General features: G+C 37.8%; 3 protein-coding genes and 1 pseudogene across 4 annotated transcripts; all 4 read right to left on the bottom strand.

Moving 5' to 3' along the window:
• Positions 1–198: 198 nt before the first annotated feature.
• Positions 199–5,016, bottom strand: LOC147276020 (chaperonin CPN60-2, mitochondrial-like). Its single transcript, XM_086253554.1, has 18 exons — positions 4,812–5,016; positions 4,668–4,692; positions 4,441–4,572; positions 3,974–4,133; positions 3,706–3,881; positions 3,481–3,576; positions 3,227–3,331; positions 3,013–3,099; positions 2,829–2,918; positions 2,630–2,710; positions 2,450–2,518; positions 2,249–2,326; positions 2,056–2,151; positions 1,802–1,901; positions 1,616–1,719; positions 977–1,082; positions 727–805; positions 199–640 (listed from the first exon to the last, which is right to left on the bottom strand). The coding sequence occupies exons 1-18, from the start codon at positions 4,847–4,849 to the stop codon at positions 535–537; spliced, it is 1,728 nt and encodes a 575-aa protein (XP_086109680.1). The 5' UTR covers positions 4,850–5,016; the 3' UTR covers positions 199–534.
• A 1,104-nt stretch (positions 5,017–6,120) lies between these two features.
• LOC147276019 (two-component response regulator 24-like) lies at positions 6,121–7,090 on the bottom strand. Its single transcript, XM_086255425.1, has 3 exons — positions 7,057–7,090; positions 6,387–6,665; positions 6,121–6,297 (listed from the first exon to the last, which is right to left on the bottom strand). Exons 2-3 carry the CDS (start codon positions 6,615–6,617, stop codon positions 6,121–6,123), a joined length of 408 nt encoding a protein of 135 aa, XP_086111551.1. The 5' UTR covers positions 6,618–6,665; positions 7,057–7,090.
• Positions 7,091–11,893: 4,803 nt separating this feature from the next.
• Positions 11,894–12,534, bottom strand: LOC147276018 (two-component response regulator 24 pseudogene; annotated as a pseudogene).
• A 2,799-nt stretch (positions 12,535–15,333) lies between these two features.
• On the bottom strand, positions 15,334–26,368 carry CLASP (CLIP-associated protein). 2 transcript variants are annotated; one of them, XM_086253715.1, is made up of 21 exons: positions 25,748–26,368; positions 24,534–24,689; positions 24,331–24,393; positions 24,113–24,181; positions 23,759–23,924; positions 22,947–23,108; positions 22,503–22,600; positions 21,924–21,998; positions 21,748–21,816; positions 21,563–21,648; positions 21,364–21,481; positions 21,164–21,262; positions 20,724–21,078; positions 18,753–20,557; positions 18,397–18,498; positions 17,740–17,844; positions 17,562–17,636; positions 17,414–17,482; positions 17,011–17,079; positions 16,647–16,748; positions 15,334–15,776 (listed from the first exon to the last, which is right to left on the bottom strand). In XM_086253715.1, exons 1-21 carry the CDS (start codon positions 26,078–26,080, stop codon positions 15,615–15,617), a joined length of 4,338 nt encoding a protein of 1,445 aa, XP_086109841.1. In that variant the 5' UTR covers positions 26,081–26,368; the 3' UTR covers positions 15,334–15,614. The 2 variants fall into 2 exon arrangements, with proteins under 2 accessions (XP_086109841.1, XP_086109842.1); XM_086253716.1 differs by having other exon boundaries at positions 18,753–20,473.
• Between the last annotated feature and the right edge of the window lie 1,005 nt (positions 26,369–27,373).

Raw genomic sequence — 27,373 nt, 5'->3', positions numbered from 1 at the left:
CACAAGAAAAATAAAAAAGCTTTATTTCATCTTTTACCGATGTTTTTCTTTCAACTTATTAACTTCAAATTATCTTATGATTTCTCGATCATCACATGTTTAGCTATTAAACTTGTTTTTATTAAAAGGTTGGGAATAAAATCTTGGACTCGACATTATATATATATATATATATACATGACAATATAGTATACCATCTTTCAATCAATCTCTTTTTTATTTTTCACATAATGAACACTATCAAGTTGAATGTCAAAGCAACAAAATGCTTTTTTTGGTCAATAAACAACAAAACCCTTTTGTCAGATGACAAATAAATACCACCAGAGACTACAACTGGTGTTCCTGCACATTAACCCCTCACTATGATTACATTCATGTTCAGCCTCCAATACCATTTTGGTTATTTTTTTTTTTCGGGAAAAAGTATAAAATTAAGAAATTGGAGAACTCAGTTTAAAAGTGTAAACAAAGAGGATTGAATCTGAGTAAGGAAGATGCAGCTTCAAGCAATCCAACATGGTGATGCAACTTCTAGTAATCCATGCCTCCCATGCCACCTCCCATTGAAGGGGATTCCTTCTCATTACTGGGAAGCTCCACGACAATTGCCTCAGTAGTAGTCATTAACGACGACACACTGCACAAGTGACAATTTTCAGATACTTGCTTCAAGCATTATAGTAAGCTCAAGAAAAAGAAAAAGAAAATTGGACCTAAAATTACCTTGCAGCATCTACCAAGGCGGTTCTAATGACTTTCAATGGATCGATGATCCCCGCCTTTATCATGTCCACATATTCACCTGAAAGAAGTAGAAAAGGAATAAATTCTCTTCTAAATTTTTACAATGAAAGACCTACACCTGAAACCACCTTTTTGTGTGTGGGTGTGTGTGATTGTGTGTGTGTGTGTGTGTGTGTGTGTGTGTGTGTTTGTGTGTGTGTTTGTTCAGTGGTTAAAAAAGGGGACCAACCTTTTGCTGCATCATATCCAAGGTCAGGATTGTCCTGCTCCAAAAGTTTGCCAACAACAACTGCCCCCTCAACTCCAGCATTAGAAGCAATTGTGGAAACAGGCATCTAGATAAGAGTTGAATAAAATGATTAGATTAAAAAGTAGATAATACACAGAGAAATCATGATATGCACGGCTTGCATAATCCAGAAAAGAATTAATGAGAAACTATCAGACATGCCTCAGATCCATATCATGCATTATTTCACTATATTAAGCCATGTAAATCGTAGTAAGCAAAAGCCAGACACAAACTTAAGCATCTATTGTTGGATCAAATAACTTTAACACAATTTTTGAATTGGTTATCTGAATGAATTTGGAATTTCTAATTTCCGAAGCCATTCAGGACTAGGCTAATGATTGTCATCTTTTTCCATATTAAAGGACTTCTTTGCTAGTCTCAAAGGACTTCTTTGCTAGTCTCAGCACATCTTCTAATTTCTCATTTTTAAAGATAATTTATATTAGAATATGAGTAGCATGAAGCTTGAAGCTGTGACTCTACAAAGTTAAGAAAGTAATTATTTGGAATACGGAAAGACCCCAAAAAAATGAAATATTACAAGAGAACAAGTTTTTTCTTAAAAGAGGAAACCTTAAGAGCATTCTGAATTATTTGAACACCAATCTTTTGATCAAAGTTTGCAGTTTGCAACTTGTCCAGCTCCTTTGCGGCATATAGAAGTGCAGCACCACCACCTGCACATCGGAAGCTCTTACTTAAATAAAACAACCCCATTGAAACAAGATAGACCAAATACATTTCTAGAAGACAACTTACCAGGCACAATTCCTTCCTCTACAGCAGCCTTGGTGGCATTTAGAGCATCAGTAACTCTGTCTTTCTTTTCACTAACTTCTGCTTCACTAGCTCCTCCAATCTACAAAGTAGAACACAATCAAGAGTTTGTTCCAGCATAGTGCAAATGGTAACAACAACAATATGCATGCAAGATGTTCCAGATGTTAAATCTGTCATCCCAGCCCAAAGACAGGACAGAATGTAAATAACCATTTTTCAGAAGGAAAGCCAACCTTTAAAACGGCAACACCACCAGAAATCTTTGCCAGCCGCTCTTGTAACTTCTCCTTGTCATAATCAGAAGTGCTCAATTCAATTGATGATCTCAGCTGCCACAATGATCATAGTCCATATATCAGGTTAACAAACACAAGGGAACCCAGAAAAGTTGTTGAAGATATTAAACAAGAAAGAATCAGCAGAAACCTGTTCACATCTTTCTTCAATGGCCTTCTTGTCACCAGCCCCATCAAGAATAACAGTATCATCTTTCGATACTGTGACCTACAATTCCAGACCATGCAACCAGTAATTAAGAAAACATAATGGCAACAAGTATAAAGAAAAAAAAAATCATACAAGAAAGGAAGAAAACTATAAATTGCAAATATTGTTGATGTATCTCACCCTTTTGCATGTGCCAAGCAATTCTGGTCCTGCTTTTTCAAGGTTCAGACCAAGCTCTTCAGTTATTACCTAGAAGCCCCCCGCCCCCCCAAAAAAGAAGAAAAAGATAAAGGGTCCATGGGTCAGACTCACAACAGTTCAAAGTTTCAAGGAAAAGTGAAAAGTATGGAATGAACCTACCTGCCCTCCCGTAAGAATAGCGAGGTCCTGCAAATTTGACTTCCTGTTTTCTCCAAATCCAGGGGCTTTGATTGCACAAACCTTCAATCCATAATAGAGTTATGTCACAGAAAAATACAAATTTATACCTCCATAATAGCAATCAACAACTTTGACAGTGGACACAGTCGGTATATAAACAAAAAGTTGTAAGGATCACCTTAATTCCAGCACGAAGCTTGTTTATAATGAGAGTAGCAAGGGCTTCACTTTCCACATCTTCAGAAACAATCAGTAGGGGTCTTTGCTTCTGAGAAGTGAGAACCCACAACAAAAAAATCAGTCAAAACAATCAAAGAAGCATAATCAACAGACTTCAGTAATCCCCTTAAAGAAACACTTACCTTCAAGGCCAGCTCTAATATTTTCACTATAGCAGTTAGATTTGAGATTTTCTTCTCATGGATTAAGATGAGTGGATCGTCTAATTCCTGTTAAAATAAAAACCTATAGTTAACACTTAATATGTGATATTTAAACAACACCAAGATTATACAACCTACCATGAAACATGGGTATATAACAAAACAACGATAAATTAATAACAAAAATGCTTACACATTTTTGGTTCTTTGGATTGGTAATAAAGTAAGGAGATATATAGCCTCTATCCAGCTTCATTCCTTCAACAACCTCCAACTCATTATACAGTGTTTTCCCATCCTGAAACAATTCAACAGGGAAACAAAATTCACATCAGACATACATAGAGAATGCAGAGAAGTTCTACTGTGACCACCACATATCAACATAAGGTAACTATTCACAGGAAATTACTGGAAACAAAGGAAGATACCAAGGAAGCAACTTACAGATATGGTAATAACACCCTCTTTGCCAACTTTCTCCATAGCCTTAGCTATTAGCTCACCAATTTCTCTCTCTCCATTAGCTGATATTGTCCCAACCTTTTGAGGAAAAAGAATTCATATAAGCAACAAAGTCATTAAGTCCTTTAGTCATTCATATTATTTCTTTCAAATTCTCAAACAACTTAGAGTCGATCCCTCTATGTTGAAAAATGAAAACCAGCAGACCTGGGCTATTTCTTCAGATGTGCTGATCATCCGAGCCCTACTCTTCAAGTTTGTCACAACAGCATCAACTGCCATTGAAATGCCACGTCTTAGGTCCATAGCATTCATTCCAGCTGCCACTGACTTGCATCCTTCGGTAAATATAGCACGGGTGAGGACTGTAGCACAAGTGGTACCTGCAAACATGAAATAACAACCTTCATATCCCTGTCTTCATGATCATCCAAACTTTTAGAAATATTAGTACTAGAATGCATGGAACTCTTACCATCGCCTGCTACATCATTTGTAGCATTTGCCACCTGCTTTACAAGACTAGCACCAATGTTCTTGACTTTGTCTTTGAATTCAATACTCTTTGCTACAGTGACACCATCCTTTGTCACTTTAGGGGCCCCAAAGCTTTGTTCCAGAATCACGTTGCGACCCTGTGGAAAATCAAGCATCAACAACCACCACATAAGTCAACCATCTGAAAATTTCCCATTAGTCAGATGAAATTAACTTCATTCACTACTTACAATTGATGGAATTATAAAAAAAAAAAAAAAAAACAATATCTAACACATCTCAAATCAATTAAACTATGCCCAAGAAAGTCAAGCGAAACCACATCAATGCACCAACAAGATTTAAAAACGAGTATATAACAACTTAAAGCCGAAAATTAATATCAAAATATATCATTGTGCCCAAGTCACAGAATGCGAACAAGAAATTGACGAAGTCACTCACTTTTGGTCCCATTGTGACTTTAACAGCATCAGCGAGCTCTTCCACACCCCTAAGCATCAATGCCCGGGCTTCCACACCGAATTTGATCTCTTTGGCTGCATAGTTCCTTCTCCAACTCAATAAACTGCTAATCTGAATAGTCAAAAACAACACACATCAAAACACAATAAAATAATAACAAATCACAAATTCACAACCTCGAAAAAGAAAACGAAAAGAATAAGTACCTGCTGGGTACTGTTCTTAGCCAACCTGCGGACCACAAAACAATGAAGAAAGATAAAGATTGGAGAGACCCAGATGAGAAAACAATTAAAGGAATCGACTTTTGGCCACAAGTTGAAATTTTTCTAAAGTTAAGATTTGAATACCTGGCTTTGGAGGCGAGGCTAGTGGCGAAGCGATACATGATGAAGAACTTGCAGAGTACCTCAGAGAGAGAGTGGAATGAGAAAGTATGGGCTCAGGTGAGAGAGAGAGAGAGAGAGAGAGAGAGGGAGAATATAAATTGTGGAGCAGAAAAAGGTCTAGAAGGAAGGAATTGGCAAACGTTAGGGTTTAGGGTTTTGGGGGTGAGGAGAGAAGGCAAAGTCCAGTTACTAAAGCCGAAAGCTACGGACTCTGTGTTTTGGCAATATGCTGCTGGACTGTCAACTGTGGGCTTTCACTTGGTCCTTGACCCAATTTCTTTTTTCAACCCATTAGGTAGTCCAATGAAATCAACAATTTCATTCAAATTATTATTCTTATAATTTTTAAAAAATATATTGACACCATAACTAAGGGGAATTATTCTCTAAAAAGATTAACCGCATCTTTTTTTTTTTTTTTTTCGGATTTGCAATCAATCGATGTTAAATTCTCTCCATTTTTTATCTCGTTCTTCATCTTGTTTAATTCCTCACGGTATAAATAACTAATGAGTGGCCAACAAATTTATAGTCGATCGATTGACCTCCAAAACTGACTGATCAGTACTGCTTGCAGCGATTAACTATTTTAGAGACAGACTGAATTAAGAGGAGCTTCTAAATGCACCCCAGGCCAAAACCAGATTTTGTTCTGTCAAAATTTGGAAACAAATAATTAAATTTTTTTGAATTAGTAAACCCAGGGGCAAATTTGGAAACTAACAAAAACATTTGAACGCTGCATATGCTGATCAAATTGTTGGTGCATTTAGAAGCAGTAAAGGAGCAATGGATTGAGAGGGACTCTGCAGCTTCAAGAGCTTATTTTCTAATTTTTCCCAAGGCTGCAGATTTAGGTTTCTATATTCAACTGTGTCACAATATAAACTAGTAGACAGTGCCCCACGCACATTTATGCTTACCTTTTGGTTCTTTGCCAAGAGATTAGATTCTTAATATAGATACATAAATTTCTCAATTTATTGGAGTAATTAATTTGTAATGGTATAGTGTGAGAATTGCACAATTATTATTGGTAATTAGTATATGAGAAGGGTCTTGAAACATCCATGGAGTGTAAGAAGAAGAAAATATAAGGAAGAAGAGGATGTTAAAAAAACAAATAAATAATTCTTACTCTTCTTTGTTATACAATTCCTCTAAAGTTTTAATCATACAACATTTCAAGAAGTACTTGATGATGGTCAGAGGGTTACATGGGAAATTAATTAACAGGATCCCTTTGTTTCTTAATACAAATCCATGAAATTCAAACATTGAGCTTAACCTTATGGAGGATGGAATCTAGCTTAGCAATGGTTAAAGGCTTCTCTTGGTAATCATCTAAGCCTGCTTCTATGAATTCTTGTATATCTTCACTGAGGGAGTGTGATGATACACCTGCAATTGTGCTCTGGATTCCCATTTCTCGGAGTGTCCTCGTTGCCTATAATTCAAAAATCAGTACAAACAAATTAATTAACAAGTAAATTCATTACCAACTAGTTATTGTTTAGTTGGAAGAGGCCTCATTACCTCAATGCCATTCATGATAGGCATATCCATGTCCATGAGGATGAGGTCAAAATGTTTTCCTGAGCGGTGGACATCAATGGCTTCTTTTCCATTTCCCACAACTTGGTTTTCTATGCCAAGCTTGTCCAACAGTTTGTGGTGAATTGTTTGGTTGATCATGTTATCGTCGACAACAAGCGCTGTTATGGTCTTGATTGCCCCATCTTGCATTGCATTTGTGCTCTTCCTCATTTGTTGCCCTTCTTGGCTTTTATGTTCAGATCCCACAAACTTGTTTTCCTAGAAACACAACAGTCATTGTTACAAAATGGTGTTAATTAATATGGGGCAGGAAAAAAAGAGATCTGTGACATGCACCTAATACTAACATCATTACAGTTGATCACTTGGTCATGCATATATACAAATCAGGCTTGGCTCAGAGATTTTCTTAGCAAAAGCAACAAAATTTGAAACCTTGAATTAGAATTGGTTAAAATGCAGATTGCAGAGCTCTAGAAAAATCACCCCCTAATTGTATGCTATTAAACAGTTTAACCTCGCAAAAAGCTTACATTGTCTTCTATTCAGGGACTAAGAACTCCCTTAACAAGAGTACAAGACTAAATGCACCAAACAATATGACATGAATTGTAATAAAACTTTAGGAAAATGAAGATTCAGTGGGTACCTTAAGATGGTGCAAGCTAGTGAATTCTGAAAGAGAGCAGAGAAATGGTGTATGTACTCACTACTCAGTACTCCTCCTACTTTCTTTCCCATGGCGCAGTCTATATAAAAAGGAGCAGTAGCAACTGGAAAAAAGGATACTCTACCCAAAAAAAATAAAATGAAAAAGGATAAAGTGCCAATGTGGGGATACATAGAGTATCACTTAGATTTAGTTGAAAATCTGAAAAATCTAGCATTGGCGATTTTTTCCTTATTTGTTGATGTGCATAAATCAGACGCTTCTGCCAGCATCCTTGGTATCTTTGCCTAATTGAACCATGAAAGTGACACCAAGGTAAGAAAAGATTGTTGGATACTTAAGGGCCGGCTACTTTTACTTTCTTTTCTTTTGGGTTTTATTTCACCCATTAACTTTTAGTGCACCACGCACGAAAAATTCAAATATGCAAGTCGAGCCTTATCGGGTTGTGTTGATAATGCATGGACCCATTAGTGACTGCTAAAAATACATCGTTTTCTTGTTAACCAACCAAATTTGTTCGAGATCGACCCGTTAAGAAATAAAAATATTCCATTTTATTATTTTCATTGGCTATTGATTATTTAATTTGACCATGTTTTTTTAGATAGTTCTTATGAATGATATTTAAACTATAAATTTATGTTGTTAATTGTATTTAATATAAGTTTTTTTGTTGAAAAAATTATATTTTTCTCAGGTCTAATGGGTTTAACATGTGACAACCTCGCACATAATTAAGGGAGCCATCGAAAGGTGACTGAAACACCAGCTCTTCTCTTTTGCATTTCCGCTGCCTGCGTATCTGAAGCATGAACAGAATCACCTTTGTTCCGAAGGCCTAGCGAGTTGGTCCGGGTAGCTCACGCTCAAAACTCCTCCGAATATCCAATAAGATTAGATTTCTTAATGGGTGAAATAGGTCGTGTGTGGCTTACTTGTTATTTTTGTGGGTCGTGTTTGGGTTTAGCTAATTTTCACATGACACGAACACGAACACGAACACGAACACATAAAAATACGATCCGTTGCCAAGTCTAACTTTAGCATTTACACCCCAAATTTTCTTTTGGTCTATTTAGTAGCCCAAAATTAAAGTACAAAGACTGTATATCATGTGATCGTTCACGGCACACAACTTCCATACTTCGAAATGTTTACCCTTTTTGGTTCAAATCTTTAGGATATCATATCAGCTCCTCCACTGGGAAATGAGTGTCTAATTCATTGTCATTATAAATTCGTGATCAAGTAATTACTTTTTTCTTATTCAAAAAGGTACAAGATATATTAGCATCGTGTGACTCACATGCGTATATGTCATGCATTGAATTATACGTGGCGTATATACAAATTATCAAGTGTGAGTGAAATACATGATAAATCACATAAACGGTCATTACGAGTAAAAGAATTTCGTAGATGTAACATTTCGCTTTCACTATAAAATATCTTTCAGGTACTAGTTTCTGATATTGTTGTTTGGCTTGATAAATTATGAAAAAGACATATCCAACAGCTATGCCTGCCAGAACCAACCGTGCATGGTTTGGCATAATATAATTTGAAAAAGGACACACACAACTCTGCCTGCCCATTACTCCTTTAGCACCAAAAAAGATCTCTGAGTGATTATACATAATGTTAATAGTGATATGTCATTACAATTAGCTCTCATTATACTTGGACTAAATATGTGTTTAGGTACCACAAACCACACCACATGGGGGTGAGAAAGGAAAGAAATAGACACTCTTCATTCTAGTCACGGAATACACTGAACAAAGAATCTTAAGAGATTTTGACGTGATTGTGTAAAATTCTAAATAGATTGTGAGGCTTTTGAATGATTGCAACCAATCATTCAACAATGTATTTACTCTGAAAAGAAAGTAAGCAATGGTATAATGTCATATACAGCTGTATTTCTAATATCTTCACCTTTCGCCAATACGCATAACTTAATTTAGAGCTTAGTTATGGTGGGTATAATAACTTTAATTGTACAGTGTAGCTTTCTATGCGTTCCTTGTAGCTTTGTTTTTAAGAGGCATGTTAGCTTGTTATACACTATTAGCCCATTTCTTAATATCTTAAACTTTTACGGTTACTCATACGCCAAACTTAATATAGAGCGTAGTTATAATTAGAGTCTAGTTTTCAATGTGTTCCTTGTAGCAATGTTTTTAAAAAGTCTCTTTAGTTTGACATACATTGTTAGTTAACTTAGTTCATTCGATACTTGATATTTTCTTGTTGTTTATTCTTAACGAGTGTTGGCTGTCAAATCACCTTCATTAGTTTTCCAAGTTGTATTACTTTTTACTTGTAGCATTTTTTAAAGAGCCCAACAAGACAACAACAGTTTTGATACTTTGTAAGTGCATGTTTAATTATTTAAGGGAATTCTCACACCAAATGCAGGAGGCCAGAGAAAGGAGAATTACAAATACTTCTAGGAAAGGAAATAGAGAGGACTCCAGTTTTATTCATATAGTAAAAAAACTAAAGGACACCAACATCTCACACAGGACTCACACTCTTACTAGGACAAGGGAGAGGCACACCAGCTTTCAAAGAGAAAGCAGAAAAACACACACAACAATTACACAAAGTAGGCAGAGGTCGAATTTTTCGACCAACTTAAGAGGAGTCCTCAGTTTCGGTTTGATTCTTTGCCTGGCTTTTCTCATCCCTGGTTGTCTAGTTCTTGGAGGATAGGAACAAACTTGGAAGGACTCAAGGGCTTCTCAAAGAAGTCATTACCTCCAACATCAAGAAAGTCATGTTCCTCTTTCTCACTATGTATTGCAGTCAAACCCACCATCCTGCTGGTTACTCCCATCATCCGTAGCTTCCTTGCACACTGTCATAGACATGCCAAACATCAATGAGGAACAAATTCTTGTGAGTATTGATAAGGTAAAACTAATCATTACCATATAAAATGATCACAATACAAATTAGATGTATTTAATAACCTTAGCACCATCCATGTCTTGAATATGCATATCAATGACTACGAGGCTGAAAGTGGCTCCATAGGAAATGACATCAGTGGCACCATTCCCATTGTCCACAGCTACAGTCTCAATACCATAAGCAGTCAAAAAATTCTTCTCCATCAGTCTTGTGAAGGGATTGTCGTCATCGACAACAGGTGCAGTGAGCTTATTCTTCGAGGTCATCAAAGGTGACCCTTGAAAATTTCCTTCAAAACTCCTGTCAGATTGGTTCCCATTGTTACTCACATCACCAGTAGCAATTCCAGGCGCCAATTGTTTCCTGCAAGCAATTAAATTTTTATGATACCAACAATGTTAAGGTAACAAAATAGTAACTTTGTCTCCAATTGATGCAGTTAGGCCAAGTATCACGTGCCAGAATCCATCATCAACATGGTTTGGGACTTAAAGTTCATATAGGCAATAGGCATGCTTATCTACAAGCCCTGCCTAGCCTATGCCTAAACTCATCAACTCCATGAACATGGAAAACTATTAATTAAATAGATCTACTTGAAAGAATATATCAATGATATGTTGTGAATAGCATACGAAAGAACAACAATAGTAGCATATATGCAGATATGCACTAGCATTTCTATGTTGTATAGATACAATAAAACAAAACTTCATATAGAAAGAAAAATAAAATACTCTTTAAGGATTTAGGAGGAGGCCATAGAAGGGACTATAAGGACTCTCCAACAAACTCTTCAAGCTCTAAGCTATGTGTTGCAAATATCTCATACATGCTTAAATAGACAGTGCAGAGCTCACATTTCCAGTGTCCTCCACTTCCAGCGCGCTAAAAGTGCAGACAGTGACACGAAAAACGTGAAGAAGACCGAGATACACGGAAAAGTAGTCTCTTAGAAATATGCAAAATCCGAAAACCATATTTTTTTCTTTTCAGGAAATTTCAGAGATTTAATTGTATATATGCATCTTAATTACTGAAAAACAAAGCATTAATGATCGTGACGCGCTTGCTAATTGAATTGAATTTATACCATTCTTGCTGGTTTGCAGGACTCTAGGCATATGAACAAAACTTTCTTCAACTCATTAACAATCACCATTGTGGATCAATTTTGTTGCACAAGTGACTAATCATATAGTTCTCTTATTTTCATTTACCATATACATTGGGTCTTTAAGAAAGTATGAAGTAAACTTTGAAACTGGTTTTTCACTTTGACAATCAACTGCTTGCAGCTTCAGATTTTTCATATCGTTACAACATATATAAGATCAGAAACTGGTGTTTAATACATAAACTCCATGTTTCCAACATAATGTAAACTCCATGTTTACAAATTACAATATGGAGTTTTATCTCAGAAAAATGATCGATACTTGTGTAAGCCCTTGCACTAGAATGGTACCAAAGTAGATTTCTTATTAAGAGGCTTAACTTCAAATTACAGTGTACCAATAGGGGGCTAGAGATGTCAAATGGCCGGGCCGGCACAACCCACATAGCTAGAGGTGTCAAATGGGCCTGGCCCAGCACGACCCACAACCCGCACTATTCGTGCTCGTGCTGTATCTTAAGCAGGCTGCGCCCACGGGACCTTTTTAAATTTTTTTTTTGTTAGAAACTTCTCTTATGTGTAATTATGGTGGGGGCTCATAGCTCCAATTGTAGAGAGGACTCCAATTTTATTCAAATACTACAGCAACTAAAGGACACCAACACCTCACACAGGACTCACACTCTTACGAGGACAAGGGACAGACACATTAGCTTTCAACAAGAAAGCAGAAAAACATAGACAACAACTAGACAAGACTAGGCAGAGGTCCAATTTTTCGACCAACTTAAGAGGAGTGCTATGTTTCGGTTGGATTCTTTGCCTGGCTTTTCTCACCCCTGGTTGTTGAGTTCTCGGAGAATAGGAACAAACTTGGAAGGACTCAAGGGCTTCTCAAAGAAGTCATTACCTCCAGCATCAAGAAAGTCATGTTCCTCTTTCTCACTATGTATAGCAGTCAAACCAACCATCCTGCTGGTTACTCCCATCATCCGAAGCTTCCTTGCACACTGTCATAGACATGCCAAACATCAATGAGGAACAAATTCTTGAGAGTATTAATAAGGAAAAAGTAATCATTATCATATAAGATGATGACAATAGAAATTAGATGTATTAATAACCTTAGCACCATCCATGTCTTGAATATGCAAATCAATGACTATGAGGCTGAAAGTGTCCCCATAATAAATGACATCACTTGCAGCCTGCCCATTGCCCACAGCCACAGTCTCAACACCATAAGCGGTTAGAAAATTCTTCTCAATGAATCTTGTGAAGGGATCGTCGTCAACAACAAGTGCAGTGAGCTTATTCTTCGAGGTCATCAAAGGCGACCATTGAAAGTTTCCTTCATAACTCCCTTCAGATGGGTTCCCAATGTTACTCACATCACCAGCAGCAATTCCAGATGCCATTTTTTCTTGGAAGCAATTAATGGTTTCTCTACATGAATAGAAAGAAAGTGTAATCAAATTTAGGGGCATCAAGCAGTTCTATCCCAAACTCATCGACTACATGAACATGGAAAACAATTGAATTGATCCTACTAGAAAGCATGTATCAATAATTTGTTGTGAATAATATATGGAAGAACAACAATAGTAGCATACAAAAAGAAAAAAGTACAGCATTTCTATGTTTTATAGGTACAATACAGCAAAACTTTATATTGAAAGAAAAAGAAAATACTCTTAAGGATTTAGGAGGAGGCCATAGAGAAAGGACTATAAGGATTGGCCAACAAACTCTTCAAGCTCTAAGTTATGTGTAATGCAAATACATCATACATGCTTAAATAGACAATGCAGATGTCACATTTCTAATGTCCTCCACTTCTAGTGGGCTAAAAGTGCAAATAGTGACAAGAAAAATATGAAGAAGACCGAGATATGCAGAAAAGCAGTGACTCTTAGCCTCTTAGGGGTACGCAAAATCCAAAAACCAGATTTTTTTTCTAATTGAGGAAATTCCAGAGATTAAATTGTAGACTTATTTGCACATTTACCCCCTGACTTATAGGTGTTTTCTCACTTTGCCCCCTAATTTTTATTTTTGTCAAATAACCACCTGAACTTTAAGTCCGTGTCCCACATAACCCTATTCCGTCCACTCTGTCTTGACCTCCGTCAAAAGAATGACGTGGCATGGGTAATATCGTCATTTCAGCCCTCTGAGTGCCACATGAGTGCCATTTCTGTATTTTGTGGGCCCCAAATGGCCACGTTGGCAATGACTCACATTTTCCCCTTTAAAAAAATAAATCTCTGGTTTGGATTGTGTGATGATGGGTTTGAGGTGAGGCTGGGGGAGGGGCGGGGGAGGGGGTGTGGGACAGTGGGAGGTGCTGGGTGAAGGCGGGCGAGGGGGATGGGTTGGCCCGAGCTGGGGCTGGTCGAGGAGGAGCTGGGCCGACCTGGGGCTGGTCGAGGAGGAGCTGGGCCGAGCTGGGGCTGGGCTGCGTGGGGCGGATCGGAGCAAAGCGAGGGCGGGGCTGGGCTGGCTGCGTGCGACGGATCGGGGCAGGGTAAAGCTGTGCAGGGCGGGGGAAGGGTTGGGTGGAGCTGAGCCGAGCTGGGGCTAGGCTGCGTGGGGCGGATCAGGGCAGAGCGAGGGCGGGGCTGGGCTGGCTGCGTGCGACGGATTGGGGCAGGGTAAGGCTGTGCAGGGCGGGGGAGGGGTTGGGTGGGGCTGGGCCGAGATGGGGCTGGGCTGCGTAGGGCAGATCGGGGCAGGGCGGGGCGGGTCTAGGGCTGGGTGGTACGGGTCTTGGCTGGGCAGGGAGGAGTTGGGGCTGGGTGTGGGAGGGAGAGAGAGAGAGAGAGAGAGAGAGAGAGAGAGAGAGAGAGAGAGAGAGAGAGAGAGGGAAAAAGAATGGAGGAGGTGGTCGGCATGTGCAGTGGGTGGAGAGGGTGGGGTGGCCGGAATGTGCAGAGTGTGGGAAGGGTGGGATGGCCGGCATGCGCAGTGGGTGGGGAGAGAATGGGGAAGGAGGGCTTTGGTCTTTTTTTTTTTTTTAATTTAATTTAATTTTAATTTAAAGTTTTATTATTTTGTTAATTTAAATATTGTTTTAAATATATTTTACTGGTGAAATGACAAAATTACCCTTCCACGTCAGCATTTTTAACGGTGGTGTTGACGGAGTAGACGGAATAAGGTTATGTGGGACACGGACTTAAAGTTCAAGGGGTTATTTGACAAAAATAAAAATTAGGGGGCAAAGTGAGAAAACACCTATAAGTCAGAGGGGGTAAATGTGCAAATAAGCCTAAATTGTATGTATGCATCTTAATTACTGAAAAACAAAAACATTAATGGTCATCACGTGACGCGCTTGCTAATTGAATTGATTATATACCATTTTTGCTGGTTTGCAGGACTCTAAGCATATGAACAGGTTTTTAGAAAGGTCAAAAACTATGTTAAATAAGTTGTGCCTAGTTCGGACCCATTCCGTGTTCGTGTTTAACCCATGTGTGCTCGTGCTTAGCCCGTGTCGTGCCTGATAGGCCAAAAACTTTGGCCAGGCCTGACTCATTTACTTGTGTTGTACTCGTGTTTGCTAGACCCATTTCATGCTCGTGTATGTTTTAATTGTGTTGTGCTCATCCTAGCCTGCCATTGAATTTTTGACACCTCTAGGGTTTTTTTTTTTTTTTTAAATAAAAAAAGGGGTAAGCTTGTATTAGTCAAAGGGAATAATCCTAGTCGATTCAAACTAATGCCACTAGTAGCACAAGAAAAAGAAAAAAAAGTAATGCCATTAGAGTACAAAAATTAGACTGTCCTCCATCCATCCGTAGTTGGCTATCTTTCACAGACAACATCATGGCTTCACTTTGGAAGAGAGACGAAGAGAGAGGGAGAGGTGACTGGCAGTGATAGAGGGAGTCGGTGAGGGACAAGTCACCATATGAGGGGAGGGGAGTTGTCATTAAGGTTGGATAGCATTGGTTGCTGATTTTCTTTTAACTTTTTATATATTATTCAGTGTAAAATTGTAAATTAAGAATTTTTGGGGAAAAAAGTTGAAGGGGGTATAATAGGTAATTGGGGTGAGTGCCCAGGCACTCAATTACAAGACGCGAGAATCCTTGTTTATAGCCTTTTGTCATGACTCATGGGTCATGACTCATAGCCTACCCACACATAGAATTGCCAACCGGAACACCACATATATGAATTCAATTTGTAATCACTCAAAAGAACAGTAATTCCAAAACCTTTCATTTTATATATAAATGCTATGCTGTTTGGGAAAATTTAGATTACAATATGTGCGCTGTAACACTAATTGTTTCCCACAAAATGCACTCTACCGCCAAACCAAACAAACATGAGAATTTAAAAAAGAATAAGAAAATACAAACCCGTAAAAACCCCAAAAATAGAAAAATAGAAAAGGTCAAAATGCATTCACACAATATACAAATACACAACAGATGACCCAGGAGGCAACACACAAACCCACAATTCCTACCTAAATGAGCTGCCGTTAATCATGGTTAGTGTCAACTGGCGTGCCTGTCCTGGCCTGCGAAATTCGATTAGCATAAATAGTCACCAACCGTAACTGCGTGCTGTTGAGCCCCTCCAGGTATGGCAAGAATGCTTTTCCAAGCATGATATATATATCGACTAAACAGAAGACAACAGTCTGCACAACATAAATTGAACAGATTCAGAAACAGACCGGGTAAATACATACTTAACATAAATGTCCCATTAGAGTAAGTCTTGGCCAATATGTATTTTAAGGGTTGTAGAATACCATGACAGTTCCGGAAGTCCATGGTTCTTTTTGATTAGATAATAAATTTTTAAGCTCTCAAACGGTTTCTTTAAAAAAAAAATTCAAGTTGTTTTTATTTCCTGGAAACACCTTCACAGTATGCAAATGTGGAATACCACATGAAGTCGTACTACAAAATTGTAGGAATTGAAAAGAAAAAGAAAAAAAAAAAACTTGAAAAATATATATATAACTTTGGCTTAATTGTGTTTTTACCACCCAAAGTTTGGGGTGATTCCCACTTTACCACCCAAAGTTTACATTGATTCTCACTTTACCACCCAAAGTTTACATTGATTCTCACTTTACCACCCAGAACTTTATCTATCCTACTTTACCACCCAAAGTTTACATTGATTCCTACTTTACCCCATGAATCTAGAGTGACAGAATAGACGGAAAAAGGTTAACTGGGACACGAAAAATAATTTTGAGTGGTAAAGTGGAAATCAATGTAAACTTTAGGCGGTAAAGTGGGACAAATAAATTTCTGGGTGGTAAAGTGAGAATCAATGTAAACTTTGGGTGATAAAGTGGGACAAATAAAGTTCTGGGTGGTAAAGTGAGAATCAATGTAAATTTTGGGTGGTAAAAACACAATTAAGCCTATATTTTTTTCTGATAAAGGGATAAATCCATACCATGCAACTTAAAGTGAACTATTTGTGGCATTTTTCAGTTGATTGGACATTCCTAATGCGCAAAAGGAATCATCAGACAATACATAACCAATACCTTGCGAACATCAGCACTCTGGTTTCCAAACGCTTCAAAGAGTGCAGGCAAAAATGATGGTAACTGAGCCATCAGTTCCTCCTGTGAAAGCCGGCCCACAAGCTGAAGAAAAGAACAAAGAGGCTTAGCAAGATAATAGTTGATAAAAATAGCACATGAAATTACAGAAGTATTGCAAGTTGTTGAAAGAAAACAGATCACTATTTATTTATTTTTCCCTCTGGCAAAGAGTAGATGGTAGGAAGCTCAAGAAAGTTTCTAAAAGGGCCACAATCAAACTAAATCGCCTAAATTAAAATTTAATGTGCAAACTCAATAGTCATTTGAAACCAAGTACATCATACCAATAATGGAAGTGTAATACCTTTGTCAAGCAATTTATGCAAGTAACAAGAGTTTTCTCATCTTCAGTTACCAGTAAAGGGACAATAACCTGCAGCATCAACAATTAACAGCATCACAAAATAGTGATCACAACAAACTAGAGGGGAAAGAAGCCAAATGTTAAACTCAAAGGTTTTCTCATTAGTCATTTTTTGGACCATAAATAATTGTATTAGTATTCAGCCAATGACTTAAGGGCGATCAAGACAATGTCTTTGTCAACCCTGGCAAAGACAAACACTTAACTCAATTATTTATACTTATTTTTCTTCTCCCTTTTTTTATTTTTCTTTTTTTCTCAGGTGCTGGTTTTTTCAGTGCTGAGAAATATTTGACAGGGCTGGGAAGGGAAACTGAGATAGACAGGTTTCATAAATACATACACTTAAGCATCTGAATGGATCATACTGAGACAAAACAATACTCAAGCAGTGCTCCGATTCACTTGAAACCTGATCATGAATTCAGATTAGTTTGAGAGAAGGAAAAGAATGCAAATGTAGAATGAAATACTAGTTCAGCAAAAGTTACCTTGGGAACTACATCCTTCGTAACATGAAGTAGTTTCTCAATCACAATCTCAACAGAATCTTCCATTGCATCTTTCTAGAAACAAATGAAAACAAAATTAGGAATACAATATGTGAGAATTAAAAGGTTTTTAGGCAATACACATCAACAAGAAAATAAATAAAAGTAGCATACAGACCTGGTTCTTAAGCATTTCAATAATCAATGAAAGAGATAGTTCCCGAATTAAGGAATCAAAATCATCCAACACCTCAAGTACAACTGTCAAAATCTGATTAAAGTACTGCACATATACCACAAAACAATCATTAACAAAAGATTGACAGTAACCTTGTATATACATCATATATTTCTAATTTATGCACACAAACATGCATGTGTATATATATAACACCTCATCGCCGTTCATTGCGTTGACTTCGCTGGTCAGTACCCTAATTGAAAATCCATGTTCATACATACACACATACATATCACTAACATATTATCCATTAAGCCAATTCTCAAATTTAGTATGACCCTAAATGCTAGCTCCATTTCAAGGTTGTCTTTTTCTTTAATTAAACAATCAAAGCTTCAAAATCTATCACACACAATTTACAAGCATTTTATAAATAGAGGGAAGGGTAAACTGGTAAAAATATGGATTAGGTCTTAACATTCTCCATGTTTCTCTTCATCGATAACCCAACAATCACCAATTTCTCAGTTTCTAATTTATCTCAACCATTCCCTCCCATTCTAATATATTTCATATATCTATTTTATATACGATTTTCTAAAAACTTTGCACATATATTGAATATGAGAGTGTCACATGTTGAGACTGACAAACCTTGGTCCAAATAGAGTGGTCATTAGTTATGGAAGCTTCAATTAACTGTTGAAGTGCACCACGCTTACTTGCTGTAGGGCTTTCCTCAGTTCCATTGCCAATCTACACACACACATGCAAGTAACAGAAAAGGATACATATAAGGGTAAAGCTCCAGAAATTGTAAAATTATATCAATATTTCTCTTGCCACCATAATTGACTGTTTAGAGATGTACATTACTACTAGCAAAATTATCCCAATAGTTGTCATCATGGTAATTAACTGTTTGGTAAAGTAACAAGTTCTGTAACAGAATACTGATAAACTTAAAATTCGTAAGCAAAAGTTTGAACTTTTTATGTCAAAGAACTCACCAGATGAAGTATTTGAGGGATGCTGGGAGATGAGTCTGGCATAGAATTAATCTTCAAATCTTTAAGTTTATGATGATTAGGATCCAAGTCGGTGGAAGCTTCACTATCATGCCCAAAGCTTTCAGCAACCCCTATATGGTCCAAGCTCATAATACCATTACCGTCCAGGTGAGTAGACAAACCTTCTACATTTACTCTACCATCAACATTGTCCAGTGGGCTAGTCCAGGAGGCAAAGTTCTGACCCAAGGGATTGCTTGAGTAAGTCAGATCCTTGGCTTTTGAATTGAGAACATCAGTGTTGGAACCAGTCTCGAAATTCTGATACAAGTTCTCCCGAGCTTCATCAGAAGCTGCTTGGCCAGCAGTGCCGGTGACTGGGGCTGATTCTTGTGTTGAACTCCACTTCCTGCCACCATCACCATCAACTGAACCAGCAGAGTACCTCCCAAAGAAATGACTCTTCTTTGAGACACTAATATATCCTTCTTCAGAAGATGTTCCAACTACATCAGACGGATCATAGGAAGACTTTGGGCGCTGTCGCTCTTTCTTGCTTTGCAAAAAGTTCATAAGGTCCACCTCAATGCGAGGAGTGTATTGTTTCAGGGCTCTTCTCAAAGAATTTTGTTCTTCAACTGACAAACTAAGAATAAAATTCAAGACAGCTGTTGAATCAAAGTGGGAGTAAACAGATATTATGCATGTAATAGCTGCCTCCTTTAGTTTAGTATTTTTATCATGGACCAATGGTGTCAACTTAGCAAGCCATAACTTTAGGATGCCACTATTACCATAACCTTCAGTATTCATTGAATGCTTGTTCAAGGAACTGATAGCAAACTCAATAACAGCTAATTTGGCCTTTGGTGACCGTTGTTCATCTAGTGAACGCAGCAAAGCAGGTAAGAGAGAATCTACACTGTAAGTTTTGCTAACAATATCCAAAGTTGTTGAGCAAGGTTGCCTAACTAACTCCTTTGGGTCAATTAACCGTGAGAAAACATGGGGTAGGATCCTCTCCATGTAACTTTCAAAGGGCTTACGGCAAGATGGAATAATATCAGCGAGTGTTGAAAGAGCTGCCTGTGCAACTTTATGGTGGGGATCATCCAAGTGTTGGAAAAACAACTTCATTACTTTCTCAAAATTCTGAATCACTTCTTGAATTCCTTTTGGGCCTTGTTGCAGCAAAGAACGGAGATAATTGAATGCAGCAACCCTAGCACACCAATCAGAAGATGGACTGAGTCCCTCACTCAGAGCATCATTTAGAGATGCTGGACCTTCTACATAATTGGACATCTCCCCTAGTGATAGCTGGCTATCATCGAAACTTCTCCTCCTGCCTGCAGACATCCTTCCAGACACATTCTTTCTTAAGAGTGGCCTTTGAAAATTGGGGATGTAATTGTTATGTGAATCCCTAAAGTTTCCATCTCTGTGAGGTGTCTCCAAATACTGCCTATCAGTTTGATGGTTCATAAATCGCCTAGCCTCCCTAATGTCATTATTGTCTTCATTGAAACCCCTTTCTTGTATTCTCTCAGAAGGCCTTTTCATTGTGTATGATGAAACAGTTGGCATAGCTTCAGCTGACAGATTACTGCGATATGATGATTTAGCAGAATCTTTGGAAGCTTGAATTTGCGTAATGATATCGGACAAAACCAAGCCACCATTGCGGTTACTACCTTTACTGATACTTGAGGTAGTTGAATCTGCCATTAAAGAGTTTGAAAGATGATTAGAAGCTGATACAGCAGCAGGGAATGGTGGATCACGAGATGATGGAGGGTCAACTCCTGCACTAGGGGCAAAAAGAGAAAAATTTAGCCGCTCACAAATGAATCGAATTTTGATAAATCAGACAGCTAGTTCATCAAATCCATCAAATGACTTCACATACTGAAACTCACAAATTATATTGCCATGAAAAAAAAAAAAGATATAGGCAAAGTCATTAGGTACCTAGATCCAAACTAGATGACCGGAGATTTGAATTATGTTTCTCAGACAAATCCAAGCCTCTAAGCATGCTTTCAATTGCACTGACCTTCTGTTTGCTTGCATGCAACACACTTTCCAGACTACGTTCAGTACCTTTACCAAGGGACTTTGCTTGTGACAGAAGTAGTCCCGAAGAGAGAGAAGTCCCTGAAGATATACTAGAACTTCTATCCATTGCAACAATAGCAGAAGTTCCATATCCAGGTATATTTGAAGAAGCAGATGGCTGGGGAGTATATGACGTCAGAGCACCCCTGTCACGAACAGAAGGAGAAGCATGTCGCCTATGTATCCCACCATCCTCTTCATTTATTAACTGTGCAATAAAATTTAGCATTAACACAATGACTTAATTAATAAAATACAATTAAATCATCCTTAGGATGAAGAAACACACATACCCTTTGAATAACAGGATCAAATAATGAAAATAATCGTCGGGAACGCTCTGGCCAAGTTTTTGAGAACATTCTATAACACATTCTTGCAGTCGATCGGACCTGTCAATTTACACGCAGGAAGCTCCACTAATGAATCCTAATACATATCAACACTCCAAACAAATCAACAAAATCAACATGTGAATACTTGATATGAATACCTCGCTCATTGCATCTGCAACACAACACCTTATTAGATCTTCATACAAATCTGCTGATCTCTGTATTTCAGGTGCATCGGCCCAATACTCTAGTATCAACAGTGCATAATCACAACACCTACAATACAAGATATAATAGTGACTGAAACAAAACAAACACATAACTGCATCCACAGATGAATTGGTGTCATAGTTATACCTTGCACGAAGTATCGAATTACGGTCATTCTTTGCAGAATCAGCAATACGAGGAAGCACACGAGCAACTTTACAATTACGCAACATCTGAAATGCCAAAAGGATAAAGTGCAAGAGTCCTATTTAAAAGAACAATTTTCTTTTTTCTTAAAAATAAAAGTGAAAGATCAACAGAATTAGAATTACCGTTTTTATGCAGTTATCTGCGGACTCTGCAATTACAAGTACAGTAATCACAACCAGCTTGAAAAGGACCTGATTACAATATGATATAAATAGTTAACTTTTTTATCACTTGAGGATTTTTTTTTTTTTTTGTCAACACTTAAGGATTGCTTTTGGCGAGGATATTATCAACTTACTGGTATGAACATCTCTGCGCATGCCTCAAAATCTCCCAATAGCTCCTTCGATAAAAAGCATAACAGATGGCAAGCCTAGAAAAAAAAAAAGAAACTATTATTAGAACCCAACGCTACATGAACATATATCTAAGAGGGGATGGACAAAATCGACAAGTGCCTTTGACTTGTGTATCACTATTTATACAAAGTTTTCAAGAGCTAAATGTCATAATATCTTAAGGTCCCAACAACAACTGCAACAAATAGCAGGAACTAACTATAGCCCCAACCTGTAGTTTAATAACGTGCTTCACCAGTTTAGCATAAAGGTTAAATAAAGTACTTATTTATTGGAAGGGAATTCAATTAAATGCAGTGCATGTGCTAATTAAAAACCTTTCCCAAAAAGGATGCAAAATAATGAGCTAAAACCTCCATTGCAAAACAATGCATCTATAAAATTACAGCAAACTGTTTGCAGGAGAAAGCTGCAGGTTGCAAACGCGATTATGAACCAATCTCCCAAAAAGGGCTTCTGGGGCTCAGGAAGAAATCAACAAACAGGCACCCAAAAAGTACAAGAGTATGCTAGCCCACCTGCTTCACTATGCTAGACCTTCGATCAGATAACTGTGTGCTCAGAGGGCCAACAAGTTGCTTCAAGAGTCCCCGGAAACATTGATAGTCAGTAGCACCTAATAGGAAATGATTAGTAGGAAAAGATAACCAGAAACCCTACATGTATTTATTATCTCAAAATATTACAAGACAACAATCTTTTTTTTATAGGAGCAAGCTGATAATCTATTTTCAAGCTACATGCCATTACAAAGTATTATTATTTATAACAAAGATATCGAATTTCCATTCATCAACGAAGCAAAGGGGTAAAGCTGCTGGGGAAAGAAGGGCAAATAAATCACAGGAATCTCAAAGTTACATGAAAAGCATCAAAGAAAAATCTGATGAGAAGCACAGAAACTACAAGAAGCATGAATTGGTGTGGGAAGAGAATTACAAAACACAGTAAGGGGAACAAACCTCCACATACAAGCCCTTCAATTCTCTGCATTGCAGCGATGCGAACTGACCAGTCTTTCTCTGGTACAAGGGTAGAAGCAATTTTCTCAATTTCCCTTATTAGCTCTTTTTCCGAATAAACTTTAATAGGGTCTGCGGATTTTTCAGTAGCTTCAGGTTCCCCTGCACAATACAGAAGAGGATAACAATTCAAAATGGATATCAATAATGCAAACAGTCAATCTGACCAGTTCCACAGATAAGGCAAAGATATTTCATGCAGAGCTTGAACTATTCTAACATTATAAGCAAAACGGCTTTTACAAATTACAACATGAAAATGCTTTACAAGTGATTTTATATTTTTATACAGTGCCTATATATTTCTGTAGTACCCACATGTTTTACAAATGAAAATACCATGCCATAAATTTTTCCATGCCACCACATTAATTCCAATCATCCCAAGAAAAATTTTTAGCATCTCAAATGCATTACAGATAAATAGATAAGTTTAAAAAAATAATTAATTAGGACTATTACAGGGCTTCAAAATCCAGAAACCAGAATTAAGATGCTTTTTCATTGTGGTGTATAAAAGAGGAATAAATCAACTGACTCTCACAACTCAAAAATTTAGACAAGTATTTGAAAATAATGGATTATTTGAAACAGGATTTTAAATTTACCAACATACTGAATTATATGCTTACATATACGTATGGTTGTATACTACAGTAAATTTATCACTAAATAAAATCTGTAGGTGCTTGTAATCTCATGCTCAAATGATCTCAAGACCTTCCCAGAATTGAAGAACAAAGCATCCTAACCTCCAAAAAGAGACATCTCCCTTGAGGAACTCTTGGCCTTAGGACTATTTTTCTTGGGGTTATGACTTGCGGGCTTCATTTCTACAGAACTAAAATTACTGGTAAGTCCATCTGATGAGCGATTCTTAGGTTCAATCCTCTCTAGCCTCGCATTAATATCCTTCACCTGCAGTGGCACATTGAATAGAAAAGAATGAAACCAAAAGGGTGACAGCATTACATGGCATCCAGAATAACTGGGCACAATTAAAAATAGTATTTGTCGTACTTGGGAAATCTAATTGGAAAGGAAATATGAGAAGGTAAACTGCATATTAAATGTCAGATATTCTCAGTTAGACATCAGATATTCACCATAGATGTAGGAAGATGGTGCCGCTGAAGCTCATCACGGAATTGAGGCCCTGCTTGCGTATACATCTCCTGGGAAAGAAACAATAAATAAGAACAATAGTCAGATTAGTTCAATAAGAACTCATAATCACCAAAAGGAAACCAGGTTGTAGAGGCATTACATGAGAAAGTACTGCCAGAATAAATCAAATTCCAAGTATAAGTCCAGTACTACTAACCTCAATGCACAATATAGCTGCTTCCCTTACACCAGGATTTGAATCATTTAACATTTGTAGAATCTGATATCAAAGAAATATAGAGAATTTCAGCATGCTTCCCACAAGTAATTGAACTCCGCATAAATAAAAAAATAAAATAAAGTTTATTTTGTACTCCACAGAAAGAAAAATGTTAATTTTGCTCATAAAAGTCAGCATACAGGAGGAAGAATAGCTCTCTGAAGAGGAAGTTCGGTTGCGGAGAAAAGTCCAATTGCTGAAGTGACAGTTCGTGCAAACTCTTCTCGTACTCTCCAACTTCTGTGTGCCCAGGCATAGGATCCTGCTCTTTCAACAATGATTGTTGGAGAAGAAACCTGCAGCACAAAGAATATGATATTTGAGCCCTTTTATCCTTCAAGTAGAACACCTATTTGTAAGATATATTTTGAGAAATATTAAAGAAACAGAAAAAATACTAAAACAGCGTTATTAAAATTGCTGGCATCTACTAGCTCTAAATAAAAGAAGAGGATAATATTGGTGGTGGAACAGTTTCCCCTATATAATGATGATGATGGGTAACTAGCCTGAGCACAGACACACACAGAGGGACTCTCAGAGGTACTAAATGCATTAAAAGCAAAAAAACCCTCCTTTCAACTTATGCTAAAAATTAAAAATACAGAAACTATGGGCAAGCACAATGGTTCTGCCTTTTTTCTTGGACACTCAAATTCAGCAGATAATAATAAAGTTATGTGCATGTCTCAAGTGATGGTAGTTTCTTATTCTAGGTTACAGGCTCAAATAAAGAGGGATACCAAATGTGTGCTGTGATCTCGTGGTATGAAATGATATCCATTATCCAACATAAATGGTTCCAATCTAGGACCCATCATGTCCTTTAAATTCTTCATGCAATTCAGAGAAATTTCAATTTCAAAATGGTTTTAAGTATTTATATGATACGGGTCACTATGTCTGTTTTCCATGTGCACCACAATAATTGAACATTTGATATTATCTGGAAAGGGATAGCAGCAACCTGATTGGTCAGAAGCCATGGGGCGAAGTCAAAAACATCAAAATACCAACCAGTGAACAATTAAGCCTCTAATTAAACTCTGTTGGACTCTACTTATGTATCAAGTGAACAGGATTCCAATCCATGAATAATTTATATTCCCATATCCAGTAAAAAATAATTAAGAATCACATGAACTCGTACTGAGACCAAATGATCACACAGTCAATGTAATTGTGTTTGGCATGCAAAATTTCAAGTATGATGAACATTGGATCATTTCTTAGCATAAGTCTATAATTAAAAACCTCAACGATTTAGCCACGGGTCTATTATTTCGAGCACTTGCAAATTGCAATGCAGTTCAGAAAATAAGAGAAAATGCAGGGGGCAAAAGAGGAAGAAAACCTCCATAAGAGTGAGCAGGAGTCTCCGAGCGGCGTCGCGAACGGGCTGTTTGGCATCGCCGAGGCGCTCGACGACGGCGGGAACGAGCGCATTGAAATGGAGCTTGAGGTGGTCGCCGGAGAGCACGGCGGCGGAGGCGAGGGATTGAAGAGCGCCCTGCGAGACTCTGAAGTTGTTGTCCTTGAGAAGATCCAAGCAGCAGTCGACGAGCGCTGTGACCTCCGACGAACTCAGGCTCCTTCTCGAAGCTTCCAGAAGCTGATGCAAGCGCTCCACCCCCGCCATGCGCTCCTTGGTGTCCTTGGCGCGTGCGAGCTCAAGCGCTTCCTCCATCGGAGCCGTAGGGCTGTGATCTGGTGCGGGCGGGCTCAGATCTGGTGGATTGGATGTCGAATTAGCGCATAAGTCGTCTTCTGGTGTTTGGTGTTGATGGAGTCACTGAGTCACTTGGTCGCTGAGTCACTGAGTCACTGAGTGAAAGTGACATGCAGAGAGAGATTCAGCGGATCAGTGCCGCTGAATTTACAGAGTCTGCTGAGTCGCAAGCTTAGAGGAGATGCTGGTTTAGGTTTTAGAGAGAGAATGTTCTAGAGAGAGAAAGTCAGAGAGAGAGAGAGGGCAGTTTTTGCCTTTGCTAGATTGATGGAGAAGATGAAGAAACTATGTGGTTGAGGGTAGTTGGAAAGTTTACCACTGGTTTCTGTGTAAATTACCGATTCTACCACTGTGTTGTTACTGGTTTGTAGTTACTACAGTGAACAGTCACTGTCTTTGCTTTTGTTCTTTTTTTAATTTTTGTTGTTAATTGTCGATGGATCGGTGACTCTACCCTCATTATTTCCGGTTCCGGTTGGCCCAAATCCCTGAAAGACTTCCAGTTTGAGTGGGATGGAAATTGAAAGAAATTTTTATTTTTTTTATTTAATTCAAAAAAAGCAGAACGTTTTAGGGATAGGCACGGTACAATATGAGATGGTATGAGTCTCATACCGATACCATACCGAAATTTTTATTCAGTATGATATAGACATTTTTAAACTGATACCATACCATACCAGTGTTCTATGAATTCGGTATGATTCAGTATGGTTTCGGAATATGTCAACATTTTAAACTTTTTTTTTTGTTAAAAAACAACATTTAACAAATAACAACCAAAAAGACATTATCAATTCCTTACACTTTTATTCTTACATATTAATTGTTAATCATTTGCTAGTAATTGTCTAACTCTAACCTAATATTCTTACATATTAGGTCAGTTAACTTTTTTGTCCAAATGTCATTGGGGAGTGGGGAATATTAGAATAGGAGATCGGGAATTCGTTGTGGGCAAGTCTACTATAGTCTATAGACTTGCCCAAATAGCTACTAATATGACGACACCTAATTAAAAGAATATTAAATAATTAAATTAAATATAATTCGGTATGGTACGATATATTACAGTATTGAAAGTTTCATACCGATATCATACCGATTTGAAATCGGTATGGTACGGTGTCGGTATGGTATGTAATCGGTATTATTTTTTGGCACAAAATTGACACGATACGGGTTTGGTTTCGGTATTTTCGGTTTCAAATGCCCACCCCTAGAAAGTTTTGCATGCAATGGTCCTACCCA

The sequence above is a fragment of the Dryas octopetala genome, chromosome 8 (genome assembly GCF_963921425.1).
Source record: "Dryas octopetala chromosome 8, drDryOcto1.1, whole genome shotgun sequence".
In the NCBI taxonomy this organism is placed as follows: Eukaryota; Viridiplantae; Streptophyta; class Magnoliopsida; order Rosales; family Rosaceae; genus Dryas; species Dryas octopetala.
This window is presented reverse-complemented; position numbering and strand designations above follow the sequence as displayed.

What these genes read in the sequence shown, in the direction of transcription:
- LOC147276020 (XM_086253554.1), bottom strand. Translation starts at nt 4,849, where the DNA reads ATGTATCGCTTCGCCACTAGCCTCGCCTCCAAAGCCAG. An exon ending in ATCCAAAGAACCAAAAATGT is followed by an intron (nt 3,100 to 3,226) that starts GTAAGCATTTTT and finishes TTATTTTAACAG; the next exon opens with GAATTAGACGATCCACTCAT. An exon ending in GTGGTGTTGCCGTTTTAAAG is followed by an intron (nt 1,902 to 2,055) that starts GTTGGCTTTCCT and finishes TCTACTTTGTAG; the next exon opens with ATTGGAGGAGCTAGTGAAGC.
- LOC147276019 (XM_086255425.1), bottom strand. Translation starts at nt 6,617, where the DNA reads ATGAGGAAGAGCACAAATGCAATGCAAGATGGGGCAATCAAGACCATA. An exon ending in CTATCATGAATGGCATTGAG is followed by an intron (nt 6,298 to 6,386) that starts GTAATGAGGCCT and finishes TTTGAATTATAG; the next exon opens with GCAACGAGGACACTCCGAGA.
- CLASP (XM_086253715.1), bottom strand. Translation starts at nt 26,080, where the DNA reads ATGGAGGAAGCGCTTGAGCTCGCACGCGCCAAGGACACCAAGGAGCGC. An exon ending in AATTCGATACTTCGTGCAAG is followed by an intron (nt 21,482 to 21,562) that starts GTATAACTATGA and finishes CTTGTATTGTAG; the next exon opens with GTGTTGTGATTATGCACTGT. An exon ending in ATCCATTCAGATGCTTAAGT is followed by an intron (nt 17,080 to 17,413) that starts GTATGTATTTAT and finishes TTGATGCTGCAG; the next exon opens with GTTATTGTCCCTTTACTGGT.